The sequence below is a fragment of the Balaenoptera musculus genome, chromosome 16 (assembly GCF_009873245.2).
Source record: "Balaenoptera musculus isolate JJ_BM4_2016_0621 chromosome 16, mBalMus1.pri.v3, whole genome shotgun sequence".
Lineage (NCBI taxonomy): Eukaryota > Metazoa > Chordata > Mammalia > Artiodactyla > Balaenopteridae > Balaenoptera > Balaenoptera musculus.
Genome location: NC_045800.1, coordinates 60289967 through 60314893, shown reverse-complemented (window position 1 = coordinate 60314893; position 24927 = coordinate 60289967). Strand labels below are relative to the sequence as shown.

Genomic DNA, 24927 nt, shown 5'->3' with positions numbered 1-24927 from the left:
TCATTGAGTGTGTGTAGTCCTGCCTAGAGAGAAGAAATGACTTTTTTGAATGTTATTACTCAGTTCACTTATTAAGTTTGCCTATGAAAAAAAACAAAACTTTGTTTGTAAATTAAAAATTAAATGTTTTGTGTGTATTTATTGAATTTATTTATATTTTGGTTTTAGTGGTTACTGTTATACTTACACATTTTCTCATGTTCTTTTCCGAGTCCTCTTATTTTATTTAACCTGTTACTATCTGGTTTATCTGGTTTTATTGGTATCCTGTAACTCTCATCTATTGCCTGTGTTGAGCTTATTCTGTTTCCTTCTCTCTCTTTTCTTCCCTTTGTTAGTTACATTATTTCTACTTTCTCCCAACATATAAAATGTGTACTTTAGTCTTTTATATTTATTCCTGTTTTTGTTTTAGTTATAGATGTACATGTATATATTTTTAATGTTCACCCCCATTTTAAAACTCTTCCTCTAAAAAATTTTTCAGAAAGACTCATGGGTACAGAATTCCCTAAATTCTGTGTGTTGAAACAGTTTTTCTGTAGTCTTAATATATTTAAGGGACAGCTTAGCTGGATATAAAAATCCTTGATTGACTCTTTATTTCATTGAGATTTTAAAAATTTGCTGTTCTATTGTTGCCTTGCTTTACATGTTAGTTTTGAAAAGTCTCATACCACTCTAATTATCTTGCCTTTAAGTTATTTGACTGGATGTTTGGAAGATTTTGTCTTTATTCTTGAAATCTAATGGTTTTACTCTGATATATCTCTAGGTTGCTCATTGGTGGTTTTTAATTTTCCCAGCTATCCGATGGGCTCTTTCAATGTCTAGAATCAGGTCCTTTCTTATTTTTCAAAAGTTTTCTGGGACTATAGTTTTAAATATTAATTCTGTCCACTTGTATTATTTTTTTAGGGACTCAAACAATATGAATGTTATTCCTCCTTTTTCTGTCTTCCTTTTCCATTATTTTCCTCTGCCTCTTTTTACTTCCTTATTATTTCATTTTCATTCTCTTTTACTTTCCTGTCTTTTTTTTTTTTGGTGTCCGTTATTACATTTTCATTTGAGTTTATTCTTTCTTGAGAAACCTATCTTTGTCTTCCTTTTTCATTCTGAGTTCAATCCAGTCTTTTTTGTTGTTTTGTTTATTTCTGTTCTTAAGTTTTTGAATTTCAGATTTATGGTAAGTTTTCATATCTTCAGATGCTTACTTGAGTATACTTAATTCCATTTGTGGTACTAAATTGTTATTTTCTTTTGTTTCATGGTTGGTTTTCCTTTGTGGAATTTTCCTTAGTTGAAATGTGTTGATTTTCACTTCTGATGTTTGCTAGCTATCTGTTACTCTGTCTCTTATTCAAAGAGAGAGCATGTGTGTGTTATTATGGTGCTTTAAATAACTCCTGGTGTAATAGTGTCCTCTTCCATCAGTATGTCAAAGTGCAGATTTATTAGTGGATTTGTTTGGGGGTTGGGGGGGCAGGAGTTGTTTTCAATGGGTTTGTTTTGTGAAGGGGTTAGGAATTGTGAGTTCTCCTACTTTGTGCTCTCTTTCAAAACCCTAAATTTTGCCCCTTTTGATTCTTATTCTCTTCATGACTCAATTGCCAAAGGGGCTTCTTTTTTTGCCTCTTTTCTCCCTTAGAAAGTATGCATTTCATAGAGTGCCCCTTCAAATTTTTGTGCTTTTAAATTCCTCCTCTGATCTACCTGGATACCTATTAAATATTTTCATATTTAGGGTGGGTATCATCTTTCTGACAGTGGTTTTAGATTGACCTGAGGACCAGTTACCAGCTTTCTTCTCCTTACCCAACATTTTCTCTCAAACTACCTTTGCTCTCCACAAGGCCTCATGGTGAAATGGAGGTGGGGCATGAATATAAGAAAATCTTGCAGTGGAATTTGGTGATTTTTCTCCTTTTACTTGTAGTTATTTTATAGTTTAAGCATTCTTTTTAATAGCCACTTTCTAAAATATTCTCATGTGGTGCTTAACATATTGAACACTGATTAATACAGGAGACTATGCTGTCCTCAACAACTCCTCAATAGCAAGTTCAGTCTATTTATCAGTGCATTCTTCAATGAAAGACTAAGCACCGAGCTGATCTCCCTGTGCTGTGCGGCTGCTTCCCACTAGCTATCGATTTTACATTTGGTAGTGTATATATGTCCATGCCACTCTCTCACTTCGTCCCAACTTACCCTTCCCCCTCCCCATGTCCTCAAGTCCATTCTCTACATCTGCATCTTTATTCCTGTCCTGCCCCTAGGTTCTTCAGAACCTCTTTTTTTAAAGATTCCATATATATGTGTTAGCATATGGTATTTGTTTTTCTCTTTCTGACTTACTTCACTCTGTATGACAGTCTCTAGGTCCATTCCCACCCAGTCTTAACCTGTTCTGAGTTATATTTTCCCTCATCCTTTTTTTTCAAAGTTGCCTCATTAATTGTGGAACATGAATTGTGGAGTGTATAAACAAGTAAGCAGACATACAAGTCAGTAGACTGGAGTGCAAGTGCCTCCTCACATCATTAGTTGTATGACCTTAGGCAAATAGAGCAATCTCTCTGGGCTCTATTTTCCATATCTGCAGAATGGGTTTATAGATCAAATATTTTTAACTGCAGAACCCTGTTTTCATGGGAAGTTACTCAGATGCCCAATATATAAATCAGATAATAGCAGGATGTGTTCAGGCCAATGCCATAGCTGCAGGGAAACTAATTCTGATTTTTTTTTAATCTAGATAATATCAGTGCTACCTCTTGGAACAAAGAAACACAACCCTTTTTCCTCCACTACAGCCAAGTTTTATATTTTGTGGCGGCCCCCCCTTTTTGCCATCTTCATAAAGATTTTGAGTTGCTCTGTGATGGAATAAAAGTCTTAAGGGTAATGAGTAGGCATTTCATTATTCTAAATCAGTGGTTTTCATACTTCAACATGCATCAAAATCACCTAGAGGGCTTGTGAAAACACAGTTTGCTGTGTCCGTCCCACACTTTCTCTTTCAGTAGGTCTGGGGTAGGACCAAGAATTTGCATTTTTAGGAAGTCCCAGGTGATACTGAAGCTGCTGATTTGAGAATTACACTTTGAGAACTGCTGTCCTATATCAGTGTTAAATATGCATTTTAGTCAGTTTTCTTATTTTAAAAATTATATCAAATCATGTAACAATAACAGCCAGAAGACAAGTAATGTATAAGTGATATCTGTAAAATAAGATAATTAACATCCAAAGCTTCTAATGTCCTGAAGCTTTCATATCTAGCAGTAAGGGCTATCTGTACCTTTTTGACTTCTTGTGCTACTGTTATGAGTGGATAGATAGTAATCTGGCAGCAATCAGGGTTGGCTTCAGCAATAAAGAAATTATTCAAGTCTAAAAGCAATCCTCTCCTTTCGACATGCTGGAAGCACCTAAGAAGAAAATGTCAGAGTCAATATAAGTGCATTTACTGACAGTTTAGCTCTTTTCTATGTCACAGAAAATGGTTTGAAATTTGGCTTTTATCAAAAACAGAAACACTGACCACTCAGAATGATAAAGCAATAGCTTTCAGCTTAGTCATTTTCCATTTATAAAGTAATACTTTTATAGAAATAAACAAGCAATGGTTTATTTTTGCATAGTTGCATTTTCTCCATTTTTGAGCTCAGATTTAAAACAACTGTGTCCAGCAGTAAGGGAGAGAAATCACTACTTTGCATTACATTAAGTAACAACTAAAAGATCACTTCAAGATAAAATATGATCCAAAAGAACAACCATCTCAGTGTAGTTTCTTACAGATCACTTGTGTTCTCTATTCCTTCTCTTTCAGAGCCTGGTTTATGTATTTCATAAACTTTTCCATCTTAGACAGAATTTTGTATTTGTTAATTTTTCACTATATCCTCAATTAATTAGTTACATGAATCACAAGTTATAAGTTGCATTTGTGGCTCACTAAGAGTTGTCAATTTCTGGATAAAAGGGACACTCTCCCTCAGAATATCCTTTCAGACCTTTTTTAAAGTACAACTTTGATATGTACATGTTTTTTATGTTATTTATTGCTTCCAAAATTATTTTAAAAATCATCAAAATGAGACAGTGTTGAAAAGTAGAAATATTTTCTTTAATGAAAATATATTCAAGTTGATCCATATTCAAATATCTTGTTTAATACTCAAAATTTGTTCTTCACACTTGTTTAAAACTATTATAAAGGTAAGTGTCCTTTGGATTGTACCTTTGTGTTTGTATCATGAAAGAGTCAACTGAGAAAAGCAGTCAAACAAATAATGTGAAAGTTGTTACCACCACAGCATGAATGTACAATTGTATTAACTTTAATCCACAGGAAAAAAAATCAGATATGGAAACAAGAAAAACGTCCATAGCCAGATAGATAAACACACTGTGGTATATCCATGCAATGCAATATTATTCGACCATAAAAAGGAATAAATCTACTATGTACTACAATATGAATGAACTTCAAAAATATTATGCTAAGTGAAAGAAGCCAGGCATAAAAGATCACATAATGTATGATTCCATTTATTTGAAATATCCAGAATAGGTAAATCCACAGAAACAGAAAACAGATTGGTAGTTGCCAGGAGCTAGGGGCAATGTGGAGTAACTTCTTAATGGCTATGGGGTTTCTTTTTGGGGGTGATGAAAATGCTTTTGAACTAGATAGAGGTGATGGTTGTACAACATTATGAATATGACCACATGACATGAAATTGTTCACCGTAAAATGATTAGTTTTGTTTTATGTAAATTTCACCTCAATTGGGAAAAAAAATCAGTTAACTTAAAACCTAACTGAATTCCAGAATTTTTGAGATGGAGGGGCTTCTCAAGATCATCCACCCATTCTCCCGTCATGAAGAAACTGAAGTTCATCAAGATTAAATATATCACTCAAGTATTTCAAGGTAGCTTGTCCAAAACCTAGACCAGCATTTGAAATCCTGAATTTCTAGTCCAGTCACTTTTTTTTTAAGCTATGACATGCTGCTCTATTATCTCCTACTATTTTAGATATTTTAGGGGAAATACTACTCCAGTTGTCATTATACATAAAAATAACAACAAAGAAACATAGCTTCATTTGTGCCACTTATTAAAAATGCAGGAAGAGCAGGTGTTTGTTTCAATAATTTGCCAAAAAGCAGGCCAGAGCTTGAGTTAAAAGAGGATTCTCTGCAATACATCAAAGAAGGCATATATTTTAATTCTAGTCCACAGTTGTCTGGTTTGTGAACCCTGTGGTTCTACCATGATAATGATTCATTTCTGAAAGTTCAAAAAAGTCTTCAAAGGGACTTCCCTGGCCGTCCAGTGGTTAAGACTCAGTGTTTCCAATGCAGGGGATGTGGGTTTGAGCCCTGGTCAGGGAACTAAGATGTCACATGCCACGTGCGGTGGCCACAAAAAAAAAAAAAAAAAAGTCTTCAAAAAATTGGTTAGCTTTCTACCACTTGGCAATTTTTGTTTCTCCAACAGAGAAGAACACTCAGGGTATAAAAATTATATGTGTTTCTGCCTAGCTTATGGCGACTAGAGGGTCTGTTTTCAACAGTTATCTCAGAGGCACCTAGGGAGAAGCATTGAGTGGGGTTGAGGGGTGGAGGTAGAGAGCAGCAACTACGAAAACAAGATAACTTGTATCCCTTGGAAATTGAGTCTTCTACTCAAGTGTAAGTAACTTGTGTTGATTTAGTGCTAGCCTCAAAATAGTCTGTGTTCTTATTTCAGGGGAGGACATGAGGAAATATAATTACAGTTTACTCTTGAGCAATGTGGGAGTTTAGTGGTGCCAACCCATGTAGTCAAAAACCTGCATATAATCAACTATACTCCAATAAAAAATTTTTTTTAAAAACCTGCATATCACTTTACGATCAACCCTCCACATGCATGCATATGTATCCATGGATTCAACCAACTGGGGATCATGCAGTACTTTCACATGTATTTATTGGAAAAAAATCCACGTATAAGTTGATCTGTGCTGTTAAAACTCTTGTTGTTCAAGGATCAACTGTATATTGTTTTCTCTGCTCTAAGCCCACTTTGACATTCAATTTCTTCATGCTCTTTATTCTTTTAAGGAAGCTAACTGTCATTATACTATATTGGATTTCCTGTTAATTTTTCTCTTCAATATTCCTTTTATCTGAGTGGTATTTTTACTTGGTAGTATGTATTTCCTTCTTTTCCTTCAGTTCATGGGTCAGCAGAATATGTCACCTGGGCCAGATTTGGCTCACTGACTGTTCTTGTGAATAAAGTTTTATTGGAACACAGTCATGCTCATGCTTTTATGTATTGTATATACCCACTTTAGTACTAAAACAGCAGAGTTGGGTGGTTGCAGTAGAGATCATATGACCCACAAATCTAAAATACCTACTATTGGGCCTTTAACAGAAAACATTTGGCAATCTTTGCTTTTGTTGTCCAAGTGGAAGGTGAAGAACAGATTCTACAGAGTGAATAAATATGGCCCGCAAAGGAGAAGATATAGGGAAATATAGAATAGGGAAATATAGAATATAGGGAAATATAGAATTTGTGCTTATAGAATATTTGTGCTTATAGAATCTGTGTGGTCAGTGTAAAAGTTTCTTGAAGGTGGATCATCAGAGAAAATGTAGACAAGATAGATTACTGTCATAATTACAGGGTTTTTGATGCCATGTCAGGAATTTGAGATGTATTGTTTAGGAAATGAGCCATTTAAGGTTTTTGAGCAAAGGAACTTAGCCAAAACAGGAAACTGTTACAGTAATGTTTACAAGGCAAATGAGGGTTGTATTAATGGAAGATTAATACTAATGTTGTATACATATTAATGGGAAAGAGTATAGTTGTAAGAATTTCTAAAGATATAATTGATAGGACATTTGATTTGGGGACAAAGAGTTAATAATTCTTAGATTCAAACTTCATTGAGCAGGACACAAAATTGTTTGTACATATTTGGGAAGTGAAGAACTAATTTTTATGGAAGGTTTAAGTTAATGGAGAGAGGTTATAACATTATATAGGATAAGAAACAAATTAAAATTGTTTACTAGGTATCAGCATTACCAAAGTTGTTAGGGCATCCCAGCCAAAGGCAGTTTTTCATTGGCCATATTTTACCTTCAGGGTATCCCATTGCTATCATCTAATTGGGGTCCATCTCTTCATAAAATCCTCTTACCTCTGCTCTCCAGAATGCCACCCTTATACTCTGATTTACTTCTGTTGTCTCATGCAGAGTAAATTACTGACATTTTCTAAATACTCTGAATCATGCCCAAGAAGGGCTTTAGGTCTCTCAAATAAAAACGCTTATCACAGTATTTTCTTCAACTAGAGCCACAGTTCCCAGACTGTACACTGAGACACCCCACGGTCCTGCAACAAACTCACAAGAGTTCCATAGGGTATTTTATATATCAGGGTAATGCATATCTTCAATATCAGATTGTGATGCATTCCTTTGGGATGATGTCCTATCTTTGGGAATGGTTGCTGTGATTAAAAAAAAAAAATCCTGAAAATCAGTGCAGAACAGGAAATGAGGGTTGCACTATTCAGTTAGAATCCAAGGCTTGAAGAGTTGTGCAGTGCCCATCATCAGCACCATATCCCATTAGTAAGCGTTGTGGTGATTTTTGAATGAAGTAAAAAAAATTTTTTTTCAATTTATATACATTATTTTTTCAAACCAGGTATTAAGTTGTTAAGATTATCAGTACTTACTAAGTTGTTCAGACCTGACTGTTACAAAAAATAGAACTGTTAGGTATCTCTTAGGGCACCATGTTAAAGTTACTTATTCACTAAGGGTGCTGTGAACTGAGAAAGTTCAGATTCTTTGAGCTAGAGAGTTATCCAACTCTAAAATAAATATACTCTTCCTTTAACATGTGAAAATGCAGCAGTCCTTTTTTTTTTTTTTTCCCCAAAATAGCATTTCATGGAGTCACAGATGTAGAAAACAAACATAGGGTTACCAGGGGGAAAGGGGGGAGGGATAAATTGGGAGATTGGGATTGACATATACACACTACTATATATAAGATAGATAACTAATAAGGACCTACTGTATAGCACAGGGAACTCTACTCAATACTCTGTAATGACCTATATGGGAAAAGAATCTTAAAAAGTGGATATATATATATACATGTATAACTGATTCACTTTACTGTACACCTGAAACTAACAAAACATTGTAAATCAACTATACTCCAATAAAAATTAAAAAAGAAAAGAAAAATAACAAAAACAAAATAGCATTTTAGTTACATGGGAATTTATGTAGAATCTCAATAAGAATTTAATCAGATATTTTTAAATTATCTGTACACTGTACACTGCTCTTTGTGCTGTAACAAACATAAAAATAAAAAGTACTCTTGCCCTTAAGGTTACAATGAAGTTTGGGAGGTAAGACAAATGCAAGTTGCTTATATTAATAAAATAAATACCCTTGGTTATTTATTTCATAATACATATTATGGAAGTTCAGAGAAGAACGAGTACATCTGTTGGTGGGAATGCAGTAAGACTTTGTGGGATGAAAGTTCGATTTTAAGTGGACCTTGATGGAGGGGTGAAATTCCAACAGGTGGAGGTAGTGGATATTTCAGATAGAAGAAACAACATAAAGACTCAGAAGATTTATTTGGGGGGAAGCAAATCATTCTGTATCACTGAAGCAAGGACATACATTGTAGAGTAATAGAGGTTACAGCTGGTATGCTCTGTACATTGGAGTACTGTTGTGGAGAGCTTTGAATGCTGGGGTGTGAGGCATTTGGATTTAATTTACTAGTAAAAGAAGAGTGATTAGGGTGATTAATCTGTCGGCAGGATATAGGATGATTAAATCAAGGAGAGAGAGGAGACAGGGAGAGCTTTTGGAAAGGGAATGATGGATCTTGTTTTATGTATTTGTATTTCAAAGGAAATACCAAGCTCTATATTCAAGTTAAAAAGCATAATTTTGATAAGCATTAGAACTAAGAGCTATAACATAGAACTCAACATTAATGGAAAAACAAAACGTTCTAATGCTCTTGATATTACTACAGAAATAATGTTAATACAGTGTTAATATGTATGGAGTGCATGCTACGTACCAGGCATTGTATTAAGCATTCATTTAATTTTCGCACCAACCTTAATAGCCATTACTATTCCCATTTTTTTAGATGAGAACAATGAGACGTAGGGAAGTTACATAGCACAAGTCATGTATCTAATAAGTACCAAGACTGACAAAACTGTTAAAAATAAGTATACTAGTTTGTTTAAACTCTGTGGTGCTGAGAATTGAGTGAATCCATCTCAGATCCTGACGGATTATTATTATTTGGCTTAGGTATGGCTCCTCTCTTACTATTTTAGTTTTTCCTATCATTCCTGATCCCTAATCCTATTCTTCTCCCCACCATGGGTACTCCAATGTGTTTGATATGTGTCCTGCATCCTTGAAAAGTGTATCATGATGTTTTAGGTATGCGCACATGTGTGTACATTATACATAACATATAAAAGGATGAACTATATACAATATGATGTATATGTTTCTAATATATTACTTTAAATCTTTATATAATAGTGTGCATTCATCACATTTTCCATATCTTTTCCCCTAGAAATAGACTCCCAGAATGCCTCACACTCCCTTTTACTTTCAGCAAAGCTGTGATAAATATCCTCTTGTATGACCCCTAAAACCCATCTTCTTTCTACTATGTCTTGCTGCCTCCTATTACATGCTTTTTGAGGTGTTTATTTCGGATGGAAGAAAAGCTGACATCTATGTTCATGGTATAGGTAAGATTGCAGGTTTTTTAATCCTGAAAAAGATTAAAATATATGTGGAATAGGTGATTTCATTGATGCTTCCAAAAGGAGCCACGCAGGCAGGAAGATCTAGATGAATTATCCTATTCCATTGATGCATTATGTTCAGTCAGTGGTAACATAAGCATTACAGCATCACTAGTATATTTGTTCTGGCTTTCTTCTTGTAGTATTCTTTTGCTGTCATTGCTATGAAGTAGTGCATATCGTAACATTGTAATAGTAAACAATTTATACATTATCTTAATGTTTGTCAAAGTCATTTTCCTTACAAGCAAATAGGAAGTATGTTTTATAATAATTCACATTTGGGGCTTCCCTGGTGGCACAGTGGTTAAGAATTGCCTGCCAATGCAGGAGACACAGGTTCAAGCCCTGGTCCGGGAAGATCCTGCATGCCACGGAGCGATTAAGCCCATGTGCCACAACTGCTGAGCCTGCGCTCTGGAGCCCGTGAGCCACAACTGCTGAAGCCCGCATGCCTAGAGCCCGTGCTCTGCAACAAGAGAAGCCACCGCGATGAGAAGCCCGCAAACCTCAACAAAGAGTAGCCCATGCTCACCGCAAGTAGAGAAAGCCCACACACAGCAACAAAGACCCAACGCAGCCAAAAAAAAAAAAAAATTCATATTTGATCCTCACACTCCTACAAGGAAATAGATTTTATACTCTATGAGAGATTTGCAAAACATGTAGGACTCATTAAAGAGAAGAAAACTTGCTATATGGTTTTTGTATTTGTTATTTTTGGCTTCTAATTTATTCTTTCTCTCGACCCGTTGTCTTGACTAGTATTACTATGGCACCTTCGTTATGGCATGGAAGACATAATAATTATGTTCTTTAGAATAGACAACTGTGGTACATCTTGAGATACACCATCTGGTACTCTCAGCCATCCCTCATCAGTGATAGTCTAGGTTTAGTGGGGTTCTCTAGTTGTCCAAATATTTTCCTGTTACTATACATTCTTCTTTATTTTCTCTTTTGCCTCTATGAATAGTGGTTTATATTTACTAAAGTCACTTCATATTTAGTTTGTTCCTTTTTAAGCCGTCTATCTACTTGAAGAAATAATAGACTTACTCCCAGCTCCTGATCTGTTCTTACTCTTGTTTTTTGAACTAAACTTCTCACTATTTATAAACATCTTTTCTTTGAACAGAGATTTAATTCAAGTGAACAAAATATTTTTATCTTTTAAATAATTTATATCAGAGAGTAATCAAACCACTTCACTGAAATTTGAAAAATAAAAATATTAAAATTATCCATAATTTTTCTACTGAAATTTAACCATTTTTGCTTTTGGTATATTCTCTCCCAGTTTTCTTTTCCTATTGATATGATATAGTTTATAACCATATTTTGTACATACTACTTGTATATCTTATGTTTCATTTAACATTTGTGTATTATAAACATTTTCCACTTTGCCACTTAGTTTTAATAATCATCACTTTTATTATCTTCAAAGTATTCTCTAGAATAGCACTATCCAATGGAAATATAAAACAAGCCACATAAACAATTTTAAATTTTCTAGTAGCAACATTAAAAAAGTAAAAAGAGGGCTTCCCTGGTGGCGCAGTGGTTGAGAATCTGCCTGCCAATGCAGGGGACACGGGTTCGAGCCCTGGTCTGGGAAGATCCCACATGCCACGGAGCAACTAGGCCCGTGAGCCACAATTACTGAGCCTGCGCGTCTGGAGCCTGTGCTCCGCAACGAGAGGCCGCGACAGTGAGAGGCCCGCGCACCGCGATGAAGAGTGGCCCCCACTTGCCGCAACTGGAGAAAGCCCTCAAACAGAAACGAAGACCCAGTGCAGCCATAAATAAATAAATAAATAAAAATTAAAAAAAAAAAATGTATCCTTTTTTTAAAAAAAAAAAAGTAAAAAGAAACAGCTAAAGTTAATGTTAACAATATATTTTATTTAACTTCAGATATCTAAAATAATCCTCATTTCAACATGTAATCATATAAAATTAATTACATTTTAACATTCTTTTTTTATACTAAGTCTTTGAAATTGGTGTCTGTTTTACATTTATAACACAGCTCAGTCACTAAATTGTCAACAGTCAAAATGAAGTGTAGCCTACCAAAACAATAAAATTGTGTTTAGCAGAAAAATATTTTACATTCCTTCCATTTTGAATTTTTTTTCAATTAAATTAAATTAAAATTCAGTTCCACAGTCACACTAACCACATTCCATGTGCTCATTGGCTACATGTGGCTTTTTACATTTAAATTACAATTAAATAAAATTTGAAATTCAGGTTTTCAGTTGCACTAGCCACATTTTAAATGATCAATAGCCAGGGACTTCCCTGGCGGTCCAGTGGTGAAGACTCTGCACTTCCAATGCAGGGGGTGTGGGTTTAATCCCTGGTTGGGAAACTAAGATCCCACATGCCATGTGGCGCGGACAAAAAAAAAGAAACAAACAATAGCTCCCACCTCTTAAAGACCATAGATATGTGAAAAAGAAAGATAGGCTGTAAAGTGTTTACCACAGTGCCTGGCATAAGGAAACACCCAATAAATGCAGAGCTATAAATAAGTAAAGAATTTATAAATAATAAATATTTTTTAAAAAAATAAATAAATGATCAGTAGCCAGATTTAGAACGGGTATATATGCCAATTCTTACTTGACTATTTATTCTTCTATTATTGAATATATTGTTCCTAGGTTTTCAGTCAGATAAATAGTATACTGATATGTTCCTAAATGAATATTTTCCATATTTTGGATTATTTCCTTAAGGTAGACTCTCAGAAGTCTATTCATATTGGGTCAAAGAATATGAATTTGTTTATAGCTCCTCGTGTGTATTTTCAACTTATTTTCTGGAAAAAGTGTCAGTTTCACTCCCCATCAGTGGTATTAATATATTAATTTCACCAACCTTTCTTCATCATCAAGTTACTACCACGTTTCTTTTTTTTATATTTTATGTATTTTACTTTTTTAACTGAAATATAGTTGATTTACAATATTACATTAGTTTCAGGTGTACAACATAGTGATTCTATATTTTAATAGATTATACTTTGTTTAAAGTTACTACAAAACAATGGCAGTATTTCCCTGTGATGTACAATATGTACTTGCCTATATATTTTATACATAGTAGATTGTATCTCTTAATCCCATATCCCTGTCTTGCCCCCTTCCATTTCCCCACCAGTAATCACTGTTGTGTTTTTATATCTGCAAGTCTGTTTTGTTATTACATTCATTTTATTTTTTAGATTCCATATATAAGTGATAACATAGAATATTTGTCTTTCTCTGTCTGACTTATTTCACTAAGTATAATTCTCACTTGGTCTGTCCACATTGTTGCAAATGGCAGAATTTCACTCCTTTTTATGGCTGAGTAATCTTCTTTATCCATTCATCAGTTGATGGACACTTAGGTTGCTTTCATATCTTAGCTATTGTAAATAATGCTGCTGTGAACATTGGGGTGCATTTATCTTTTTGAATTAGTGTTTTTGTTTTCTTTGGATATATATCCAGCTCTGGAATTGCAGGGTCATATGGTAATTGTATTTTTAGTTTTTTGAGGAACCTCCATACTGTTTTCCATAGTGGCTGTACTAATTTACATTCCCACCAACAGTATACAAGTCTTCCTTTCCTCCACATCCTTGCCAATATTTGTTATTTGTAGACTTTTTGATGATAGCCATATTGACAGATGTGAGGTGATATCTCACTGTGGTTTCGATTTGCACTTCTCTAATAATTTGCAGTATTGAGCATCTTTTCATGTGCCTGTAGGTCTGTATATCTTCATTAGAAAAATGTCTATTCACATCTTCTGCCCATTTTTTAAATCGGATTGCTTATCTTTTTGATATTGAGCTGTATGAGCTCTTTATATAACATTTTGGATATTAACCCCTTATCAGTAATATCATTTGCAAACTTCTTCCATTCAGTAGGTTGTCTTTCTGTTTTGTCAATGGTTTCCTTTGCTGTATTAAAGCTTTTAAGTTTAGTTAATTCCCATTTGTTTACTTCTGCTTTTATTTCCTTTTCTTTAGGAGACAAACCCAAAAAATATTGCAGTGATTTATGTCAAAGAGTATTCTGCCTTTGTTTTTCTCTAGGAGTTTTATGGTATCCAGTCTTACATTTAGGTTAATCTGTTTTGAGTTTATTTTTGTATACAGTGTTAGAGTATGTTCTAATTTCATTCTTTTACATATAGCTGTCCAGTTTTCCCAGCACCACTCATTGAAGAGACTGTCTTTTCTCCACTGTATATTCTTGCCTCCTTTGTCATAGGTTAATTAACCATAAGTGTGTGGGTTTCTTTCTGGGCCCTCTATGCTGTTCCATTGATCTATGTGTCTGTTTTTGTGCTGGTACCATACTGTTGATGACTGTAGCTTTGTAGTATAGTCTGAAGACAGGGATCATGATTCCTCCTGCTCTCTTCTTCTTTCTCAAGATTGCTTTGGCAATTTGGGGTCTTTTGTAGTTCCATATAAATTTTAGGATTATTTGTTCTAGTTCTGTGGAAAGTGCCTTGGGTTGTTTGACAGAGATTGCAATGAATCTGTAGATTGCTTTGGGTAGTATGGGCATTTTGACGATTTTAATTATTCTAATCCATGAGCACAGACTATCTTTCCATTTTTTTGTATTATCTTCAGTTTCCTTCATCAGTGTTTTATAGTTTTCAGAGTGTAGGTCTTTTACCTCCTTGGTTAAGTTTATTCCTGGGTATTTTGTTTTTGATGTGATTTGAAATGAGCAGTTTCTTTTCTTTTCTTTTCTTTTAGTATTTTAAATATTTCAATTACTTACATTCCCCCATGTTTAAACTACCCTGAGAAATCCTCAGAGTGGCTGAATGACAAATCTACATACTTGAGATTTCCAAGCTTTAAGTCTGGCTCTGATAAAAATGGTTCTTCGGCTCTGTCTTGGTCTTTCCCCTTTCCTCCTACTCCTGCCTTTTTTTTCTGTTTCAGTTTCCATTTTAGTGGATAAAATTGTCTCACTTCACCCTCAATTCTGATTAATATTATCCAATCTCTAAGTGTTAGACTCTCCTTTGCTTTTCGTTGGTCCTAGGGCCAAAGAGTAGCAGGGCTAACTCTTGTATCTACTGAGATCCCTATTTTGAAAATTACAAGACTTTTGTTGATAATATAGAGTATTTTTCTAAACTACAGGTCTATAAACTATTGGCCTGTTTTTATTACAAACCTGTTACTTGAAAAAAAAATTTTTTTATAATAGTGTTGTTTTGGTGATATGATGGTCTGGAACGTGTGGCCTAGCAAAGGGTATAAATCTAGAAAGAAAAATTATGGTTGGCATCAATTTTAAGTCTTTACACTCTAAGAGAGCACAAATCCTAAATTGTTTAAATACTAAATATTTACTTAAAGAAAAACAAGAAACCATTCAAAAATGGAATTAATTTAAATTGTGAATTTGCCTCAATTAAAAGCTGATGTTTTTTTGTGTATTCTTTGTAAAATTAAGAAAATGGAAGTTCTACTGTCCACATCACAATCCTCTTATGTTGCATTTTAAAGTAAAACACACATACAACATACACACATTTGGAATGAGGCCAGATTTAGACTCTGGGGCATACTGTTCTGTACCTTAAATTACAATCAGATGTATTTTAGCACAGATCAAATTTTCAGTCTGAAGTTGGTGAGAAGCCTAATTATTTGACCAGGTTACTATTTATGTAGACCATTCTATGGCTGTCTGTGGTTAATCCACAGCTGGCAGAATGCTAGCTCTGGGAGGTTTTTATTTCATGCTGAAACAGTTTGGGGAGAAATAGGGGGAGGGGGGAGCTTTAAACTCTCCTCATTAAATGAAAGACTAAAAAGCAAGTACATACATATTACTATGGAGACAAGATGCTATAGAAACTGTTCATTTTAATTCTCCAAGTGACATAAATAGCAAAGCAGCTTGGATGCTCATAGTTTGCAAGTGACATGGTATTTGGTTTAAAAAGTAAGATGAAAACATTAAATGATGTTACCTAAGACTAAGACGTGTTTCCTTTTAGAACAGTTGAATATTGGTAAAGAATTAATGGTTTAGAATTTTTAAATGATGAGAAAATTTTATGTTACTGTGATAGGAAAATGTTTTTATTAGAATTTCATTAGCAATACTTTAGTAAGAGACAATTATAGTATAAAATTCTCTTAATATTTCAGAATTTGTAAGGGCAAGAAACCCTTCAAAGGTGGATCCCAGTACACATGACTCCTGCCAGAAAATTAATTTTTTAGTGTTCTTTTAATATTCATTTTGAAGTTTGAAAATAATAGAAAAAAAATCTTGTTTCTCTTTAAACTCTTTGAGTTTGCAAGATAGCAGTGGTTAGTCCCTCAGTTATAAGTGAATATTTCAATAGCTCTTTTGTAACTTTTAAAAGTTTCCTTTACACTTTGATGGTTATTTCTAACATAAGGTAGCTCTTCTCCTCTTCTCGTTCCCATTTCCCTACTTCCTCTGGTTCCTTGCTCTAATTATCCTCCCTCTCTTGCTTCTTCATTCTTCTGTTTCTCCAGTAGATCCTTCATTGAAGAGCAGAAATGCTCAAACTTTCCCTGTTCTTAAAAACAACTCTCCTACTCCCCTTCTCCCACTAAAAGTATCTTTTTGCTCTTTTCTTCTCTGTTATCTACTAAAACTAGGGTAATTATCTCTGGAGTCACTTAAATTCAAACTCCATCACACATAAGCTGTAGGACCTGGGAAACCTTTCTTAACTTCCCTATCTTGCCTTCTTTATTCATAAAAAGAGAATAATAACAGTATCCACCTCATAGGTTTATGTAAGGAAAAAATGATAACTAAGTTGATATACATAGAGCTTTTAGTATAGTGCCTGGATTGTAAGAATTGCTCAGTGAATTTTAGATGATTCTATTATTATTCACTGATAAAACTCCCCAAATAATTTATCTTTACCCTTACTTTCTCACCATTCTTTTTTTAAACAACTATCTGTTTCTACCTTCATACCTTAAGTACTTTCTCCTAACCATCAAATCCTGTGATTTTGGCTCAGTCCTTTCCTCTCTACCCATTGATAGCTTCGGTGCCTTTAAGTATCTTCTTAAAGTTTCCCTTGTTGGGTTTCTCTCTCATGGCTTCTGTTCTTCTTGTGTACCTTCCTCTTGTACTCTGGTTTTTTCCTTTCCTCTGTCCCCTGATTTTGGTTCTTCTCCATTCTGTCCTTTGCCCTCTTCTTTTTCTACGTTCTCTTTCTTGGTAATTACAACTCCTCTTTTACCATCTCCTTCTTCCATGGCCTTTCTCCTGAGTCCAGCTTTCTGATATATTTGTAAGTCCCTTAACACCTCAAATGTAGTATGACCACAACTAAACACTCTCTTTGACGTCTAAGCCAGGTCTTGTTCTGTATTTTTCTATTTTTTTTCTTTGTTTTTTGGGTTTTTTGTTTGTTTGTTTTTCGGCCATGCCATGCAGCATGTGGCATCTTAGTTCCCTGACCAGGGATCAAACCTGTGCCCCCTGCATTGGAAGTGCAGAGTCCTAACCACTGGACCACCAGGGAATTCCTGGATTTTTCTATTTCTGTTAATAGTAGAACCAGATTCAAAATCTTAGTAATCTTTTGACTCTTTTCTCCTTTGTATCCCACATCTTAAACAATTGCTAAGTCCAGTATGTAATACTCCCAGTATCATTTCCTTTTACAAAGCCAAAAGCAGGCTTTTATTGACTGTTGCTGTCCAGAGTAACCTTCCCTTGAATTCTCCTATTAAGCTTGTTATTCCTTTCTTTCAAGGAAAACTTCATTACCCTTCACTCATCCCCACTCCACCTAATAGACTCCTGAACTGCCACTCAAGGCCCTTCGTGTTCTTAACTCAGCTGGGCTTTCAAACTTTTATCTTCTTTTGCCCTTTGTGTACTCCTTCATTTCCTTGCACATCATCCAAACCAGATTTCTATATAAGCATCCACGTCTTTGCTTATACTTTCTTGCATCTAGAAAGCGTAAATATATATTTTAAAAGACTTACTAATGTTTAAGATACAGATAAATAGTATTTTAAAATGTAGCTTTCCTGACAATAAGAATCCAAACTGTTTGTAAGAAGCTGTAAGGATCTAATCTGCCTTCATTACTATTTCTCTAATTTAAAAGTAATTATTGTCCTGAATGAGACCTTTCAAATATTTTTTCTTATGTAGATTCCTAGAATTCTTTCAGTATTGAACATACAAATCTAATATGAAATAATGTCTTATTCTCTAATGTAATGGCATATATCAAGCATATAGTACTCATATGATAAACTTTTCTCCTAATCAAATGCTATTTTCTGCCTTGCATTTTATAATTGTATTTTTAAGGTTTACATTATATAGGCTTTTGTGTTTCGTATAGGTTTCTTTTATTCTCACTGAGAGTGACTCTGTGGAGATAGCATTTCTAATTTCCCTTCCTTTTTTTCTTTATCCAGGGTTTTTTTCTCACAGTTTCCCCAGAGTCAGTTTTAAAAGTGGCTCACCATGCTTCTGAAAACAACAGAATTTTCACTTTGAATCTGTCTGCACCATTTATTAGTCAGTTCTACAAGGAATCATTGATGAAAGTTATGCCTTATGTTGACATACTCTTTGGAAATGAGACGGTGAGTAATTTTTTTTTTAAAGTACCTACTTGTTTTGGTTTCTCTTTGTGTATATGTTTAGAAATATATAAATAAAAACTGTGTATTTAAGAATTAAGTAAAACTGCCTCAGTTCGGACCACTCTAACTCAGTATTTTTAGTATTTCCTTCAGAATATACTAATTTCTTACACAGTAAAAAATTAGTCTTTTAAAGGATTAGGTTATTCAGGTTTATAATTTACATGTAGTAAAATTCACTCTTCTTATACGTTTCTGTGAGCTTTTGCAAAATGCATACCTGTCATGTGACTGTGACCACAAGCAAGATAAAAAACATTTTCATCACATTTATCAGTCAACCCTTGCCCTCATCCTTAGCCCTTAACATCAACCTCAAATGACCTTAATTAAACAGAAAATGAGGAGGAGCCTTAACAAAAATAAAAAGCATTGGAGAGCACACAGAAAACTCTTTAATAAGAGCTCACATTTGTAAAACATATGTAAAAAAGATGGAAAACATTTATAGAACCAGGGAACAATGCTAAAAGTTTGGCAGAGACATTGAAAAATAGAAAAGAATAGAGGCCCAAGAATAATTAGGTTTGCAGAAAATGCTGATGATATCAAAATGGTCTTCATTGTTTAAAAAAACTCCAAAAGTACAGTCAACAGAAAAAGTAATTGGACTTCATCAAAATTAAAAACTTTTGTGCATCAAAGGACACTATCAGGAAAGTGAAAAGACAACCCATGGATGGTAGAAAATATTTGCAAATAATATCTATCGGTTCAGGGATTATTATCCAGAATATATATCTTAACAACTCAAATACATCTCAACAAGAAGAAAACAACCTAATCTAAAAATGGTCAAAGGACTTAAATATATATTTCTTCAAAGAAGATGTATCAATACAAAGGGCCAATAAGCATGTGAAAAGATGCTCACCATCAGTAATCATTAGAGAAATGCTTATGAAACTAAAGTAAGATATTACTTGACACGCAGTAGGATGGCTGTTTTCAAAATAAAAAAATGGAAAATAACAAGTACTGGCAAGGATGTGGAGAAATGGGAACTCTTGTGCATAGCTGGTGGGAATGTAAAACGGTGCAGCTGCTGTGGAAAACAATTTGGTGGTTATTCAAAAAGTTAAAAAGAGAATTATTACCATATGATCCAGCAATTCCACTTCTAGGTATAACCAAAAAACCTTCAAAGCAGGGATTCAAATGCTTTTACACCAATGTTTAGCAGCATTATTCACAATAGCCACAAGTTGGAAACAAACCAAATGTTCTTCAACAGATGAATAGAAAAATAAAATCTGGTATATACATACAATGGAATATTATTCAGCCTTTAAAAGGAATGAATTCTCATACATGGTACAATATGAATGAATCTTGAAAACATTATGTTAAGTGAAATAAGGCAGATACAAGCAGACACCTATTGGGTTTTCCTATAAGGATTCCTCTGAAATGAAGAATCTGGAATAGAAAAACTCATAAAGAAGGACAGCAGAATAGTGGTTACTAGGCACTGGGGGGAAAGGGGAGTTGGGAGTTATTTAATGAGTACAAAGCTTCTATTTGGGATGAAAGAAAGTTCTGGAAATGGATAGTGGTGATGATTGCACAACATTGTGAATATATTTAATGTCAGTGAATTTAACACTTAAAATTGTTAAAGTGGTAAAATTTTACTTTATGTATATTTTACCACAATTTTAAAAATTGGTTGATTCTACAAATTGGTAAAGTTAAAGTTTGGCTAGGACTTAGTACTGTATAGATTATTAAAGAAATTATTTTTCCCTACCTAGAAGAGGAAGTAGTAAAATTACAAGCTACTACATGGCTACAAGTCATGTCAGGATAACTTTTTACTTTTTTTGTATGATTGCTATTCATATGAATTCAACAGATATGTAGTACCTATTATGGCAGACCAATAAACAGTAGATGTATAGTATATTTGAGATGATTTGTCGTAATATGGATTATAGAATAATAAATATTGGATACAGGGCAATTAGATATATTTGATAGTTTACTGAACCAGTCTCAAAAAGTCCTCCGATAAATTAATAGATTTCTAGTGATATGCTTCAGTGTTTGCTCAAGTAAACTATCAGTGATTCAGATAAAGCTGTATTTGTAGATAATGCAAACACACAGAATGTAAATAATGCAACACGTTAATAGATACCAAGTAAGTTGAATGTCAAAATGAGACTTTCAGCAATTTTAGTAGATTTGGAAATACCAGTTAAGTGATGAAATTTAATGAGGATAAATAAAAATGATACCATATTTGATTATAAAAAAGCAAATATGTTATTATGAGCTTTATCTCTTTAATCTCATATTTCATTGTTCTCCTTGAATAGTAATAATAAACTATCTTCGGTTCTCTAGGAAAACAAGGGACATTTCTTTTCTAAATTGCAATAAAGTGTGAAATATATTTCTCAGGGAATACACACAGGATTGCTTTGTCCTTCTCCCCCTCTTTCTCCCTCAAAAGAAAAAAACAAACAAACAAACAAAAAGAAAACAAATCTACTGTGCTTAATATAAATTCTCAAAATGTCAGCACTTAGCTAAAACCAAACGCACTTGGCTCTTATTTTCTATCTACTGCCACTTTCCTTTTCATAGGATTGTGTACTACTAATGATGTTTTAAAGCTTTTCTGATAACCTCAGAAAGTATATTTTTTAAAAAAAAGAACTTGTCCACCAAGGCTATCTCTTCACAGATAATGAAGGACAGTGATCCTTATGAGACAAGGAATAAATGAAATGAGCCCTATGATTAACCCAACTTACCACTTGAAGAGAATTTCTAGGCCATTGCACAGAGGAGAACCCACGTAGAGCTTGGCAGTCTCTTTGAATTGAAGAGATGGAGCTGGAAGTTCAGGAAATCTAACAGCTAGCCAGCTGGAGTTTGCACTTCATAGTACCCGAAAGGAAAGAGCTGCATAGAGAGAGAACACAGATTTGCAGAGTCCCACCCAAGTCTTTCAGCTGAGTACTGATCAGCTGTGAGGAAACTAATGAAGGCTGGGAAAAGAACCACCTGAGAAGATAGCCTGTAACCATTCTTATTCTACTCGCTAGAGTAGAGAACCTCATAGTTCATGAGCTTCAGAGTACTTAGAACATCACTGGGGCAAAATTAGTCTAGAGTGAGGCTCCTTTTGTCCCTCTGAACAATATTATCCCAATATGCATAGAGTGCCCTATATTGGGTTAAAGAAATTCCCTTCTATTCTTAGTAATCTGAGGGCTTTTTATCTGGAATGGATGTTGGATTTTGACATTCTCCCCCCCTGATTTTAGCAAATTCAATCCAATAATAGGATAATTCATCATGACCAAGACTGTAGGGTTGGTTTACCAATCAATATAATTCACCTTTGTAAAAATAAAAAACATCACCATCTTAATAGACACAGAAAAAAACCTATGTCAGAATCCAACATCCATTCCTGATAAAAAGCCCTCAGAGTACTAAGAATAGAATGGAACTTCTTCAACCCAATACAGGACATCCACAAAAAATGTACAGCTAATATCATACTTAATGATTAAAAACTGAATACTTTCCTCTAAGATCAGGGACAAAGCAAGGATGTTCATTCTTTCCACTTTTATTCAGCATTGTACTGGAGGTTCTAGCCCGTGCTAATAAGGTATGAAAATCATCAAGATTAGAAAGGAAGAAGAAAAACTGTCTGTTACTAAACACCATGATCATCTTTGTAGAAAAATCCTTTGAAATCTACAAAGAGCTATTACAAATAAAAATGAGTTTAGCAAGGTTGTGGGATACAAGATAAACACACAAAAACCAGTTGCATTTCTATATAGTAGCAGCAAACACGCAGAAATTGAAATTTAAAATTACTATTTCCATTACTATAAAAAGATATAACGTACTTTGGGATAAATCTAATAAAATATATACAAAACCTGTATACTGAACACTACAAAACATTGTTGAGAAAAATTAAAGAACTAAGTAAATGGAGAGAGAGGGCATGTGCATGGATTTTAACTCTATTGTGAAGATGTCAGGTCTCAAATTGGTCTTTGGATTCAACATAATTTAATTTAAAATCCCAACAGGTTTTTTGTTTGTTCATTTTCTAGAAGTCAACAATCGTATTCTAAAATTAATATGGAAAAACACTGGACTAAAATAGTCAAACCAACTTTGAAAAAAAAAATCAGAGGACCTACACTACATGGTGTCAGGACTTATAAAGCTACAGTAGTCAATACAGTGTGGCACTGGCCTAAAGACAGGCAAATAGATCCATGGAACAGAGGAGATAGTACAGAAATAGACCAACTATTGATTCTTTAGCAAAATTTCAGTAGCAATTCTGTAAATAATAGTCTTTTTAACAAATTATGCTATGGCAATTGAATATCCATATCCAAAAAAGCAAAACTTCAGCCCATACAACATGCAACAACTATTCAAGTGTCCAACATTAAAAAGTATGACCATACGAGATATTTGCACGAGCTGCTAGAACTGTCATACACTGCTGGTGAGAATGCAAAATGGTACAACTACTTTGAAAAATAGTTTTCCAGTTTCTTACAAAGTTATATATAACCCACCATATGATCTAGCTGTCCCCCCGCAAGAGAAATGAAAGTATATGTACATATAAACACATACACAAATGCTTGTAGGAATTTTTATTTGTAAAATCCAAAGTCTAGAAGCAACTCAGTGTCCATCAACTGGTGACGGGATAAGCAAACTGTGGTATATCCATACGCTAGAATACTAGTCTAGAAAAGAAATGAAGTATTTATACATGCACCAACATGGATGTATGTCAGAATATTTATACTGAGTGAAAGATGAGCTGCCAGACAAAAAGTACATTCTATGTAACTCCATTTAAATTAAATTCTAGAGAATTCAAACTGTAGTGACAGAAAGCAGATTCGTGGTTGCCTGGGAAGGAGTTGTGCTGTGAGGCAGTGATCACAAATGGACGTAACAAAACTTTTGGACGTAATGAATGTGTTCCTTATCTTGATTGTGATTGTAGTTTCAGGACTTTATGCATGTGTCAAAACTTATCTAATTAGATACTTTAATTTGTGCAGATCATTATATGTGAATTATACTTTATAAAGCTTTTTTGAAAGAATACGTACTGTGTGATTCCATTTACATAAGTTTAAAAATGGGGAAAATTAGAGTTGTTCATATAAAAAGCTCTAAAGAACCAATGTTAAATGAAGACATGAGGGACTTCCCTCATGAGGTGGTCCATAGAAAGTACTGTTGACCTGTGAAAACCACATGGGGTTGGGTTGCCACCTCTAAAGGCAATAAAAATTCTGCATATAATTTATAGTCGGCTCCCTGTACTCATGGTTCCACTGCACCTGAGGTTCCAACCAACGGCAGATCCTGTAGTTCTGTAGTATTTACTGTTGAAAAAAATCTGCATATAAGTGGACACGTGCAGTTCAAACTGGTGTTGTTCAAAGGTCAACTGTGCTCAGTTTTTGTTAGGTAGTGTTGAAGGTGTTCTTAGCAGTATTGATATTATTCCTCTCTTAAGTTTTCACTTAACTAACTTGCTTGAATAACATGCACTCTCCATTCCCTTGATAAAACATAATAAGTAGTGCCAAGTGAATAAGGAAAAACTATTACGCTATTAGGCTGTTCTCTGATAGACCAACTTCTCTTCCTACAAATTTGCTTTTAATGATTATATAATCTGATAAAATAGAATAGAGTGCAAATAGAATGAGAATTCGTTTAATGAATTAAGTTTGGGTACAAAACTCAGTAAAGACAAATTGCTTTAAAAAGTTGTTCTTGAATTAGGTGTGGGCATGAAAAGTTTTAAAGATTAAAGGAAGAAGAAACTAAATATCTGCACTCAGGAGTACTCCATAGAAGTCTTCAAGTTTTGACTCTCCTTTAAAGAAACTAAAAGTGAAATTCATAAACCATGAATTATGGATCTGATTCTATAAGAAAGGCTCTAGAATATCAGTCAGCATACACACATTAAAAGTCTTGACCCTACTTTAAATATTAGCAAATGATATATCATTATATATTAATAAAATGTTTATAGACTTTTTAAACTAAATTTTTTAAAATTTAATCAATTTGCTGATTTATTAGCTAACTACTGTTCCTTCCATTTCCTCATATGTAAAATGAAGGATTTGTGTAGAAATACTAGAAGATCTTTTAAATTTTTTCTTAGAGCCTAAAAATGTTTTTTACAAAAACCGTGGATTCATTTTTCTCAGATGTTCTAATAGTAACACTGACCAATTTTACTATAAATCAGCAAGTCCTTGTTC

General features: G+C 34.0%; 1 protein-coding gene and 1 non-coding gene across 5 annotated transcripts in view; one reads left to right on the top strand and one right to left on the bottom strand.

The window, feature by feature from the left end:
* Positions 1-24927, top strand: part of ADK (adenosine kinase) — a 493701-nt gene that overhangs the window by 332844 nt on the left and 135930 nt on the right. For all 4 annotated transcript variants that reach the window (XM_036827944.1, XM_036827943.1, XM_036827946.1 and 1 more), the window contains one exon: positions 18398-18568. In XM_036827944.1, coding sequence (XP_036683839.1) covers positions 18398-18568 — 171 coding nt within the window. The remainder of the gene's footprint in view (positions 1-18397; positions 18569-24927) is intronic.
* On the bottom strand, positions 17409-17481 carry TRNAG-UCC. Its single transcript has one exon. It is a non-coding gene; the product is annotated as a tRNA-Gly (tRNA).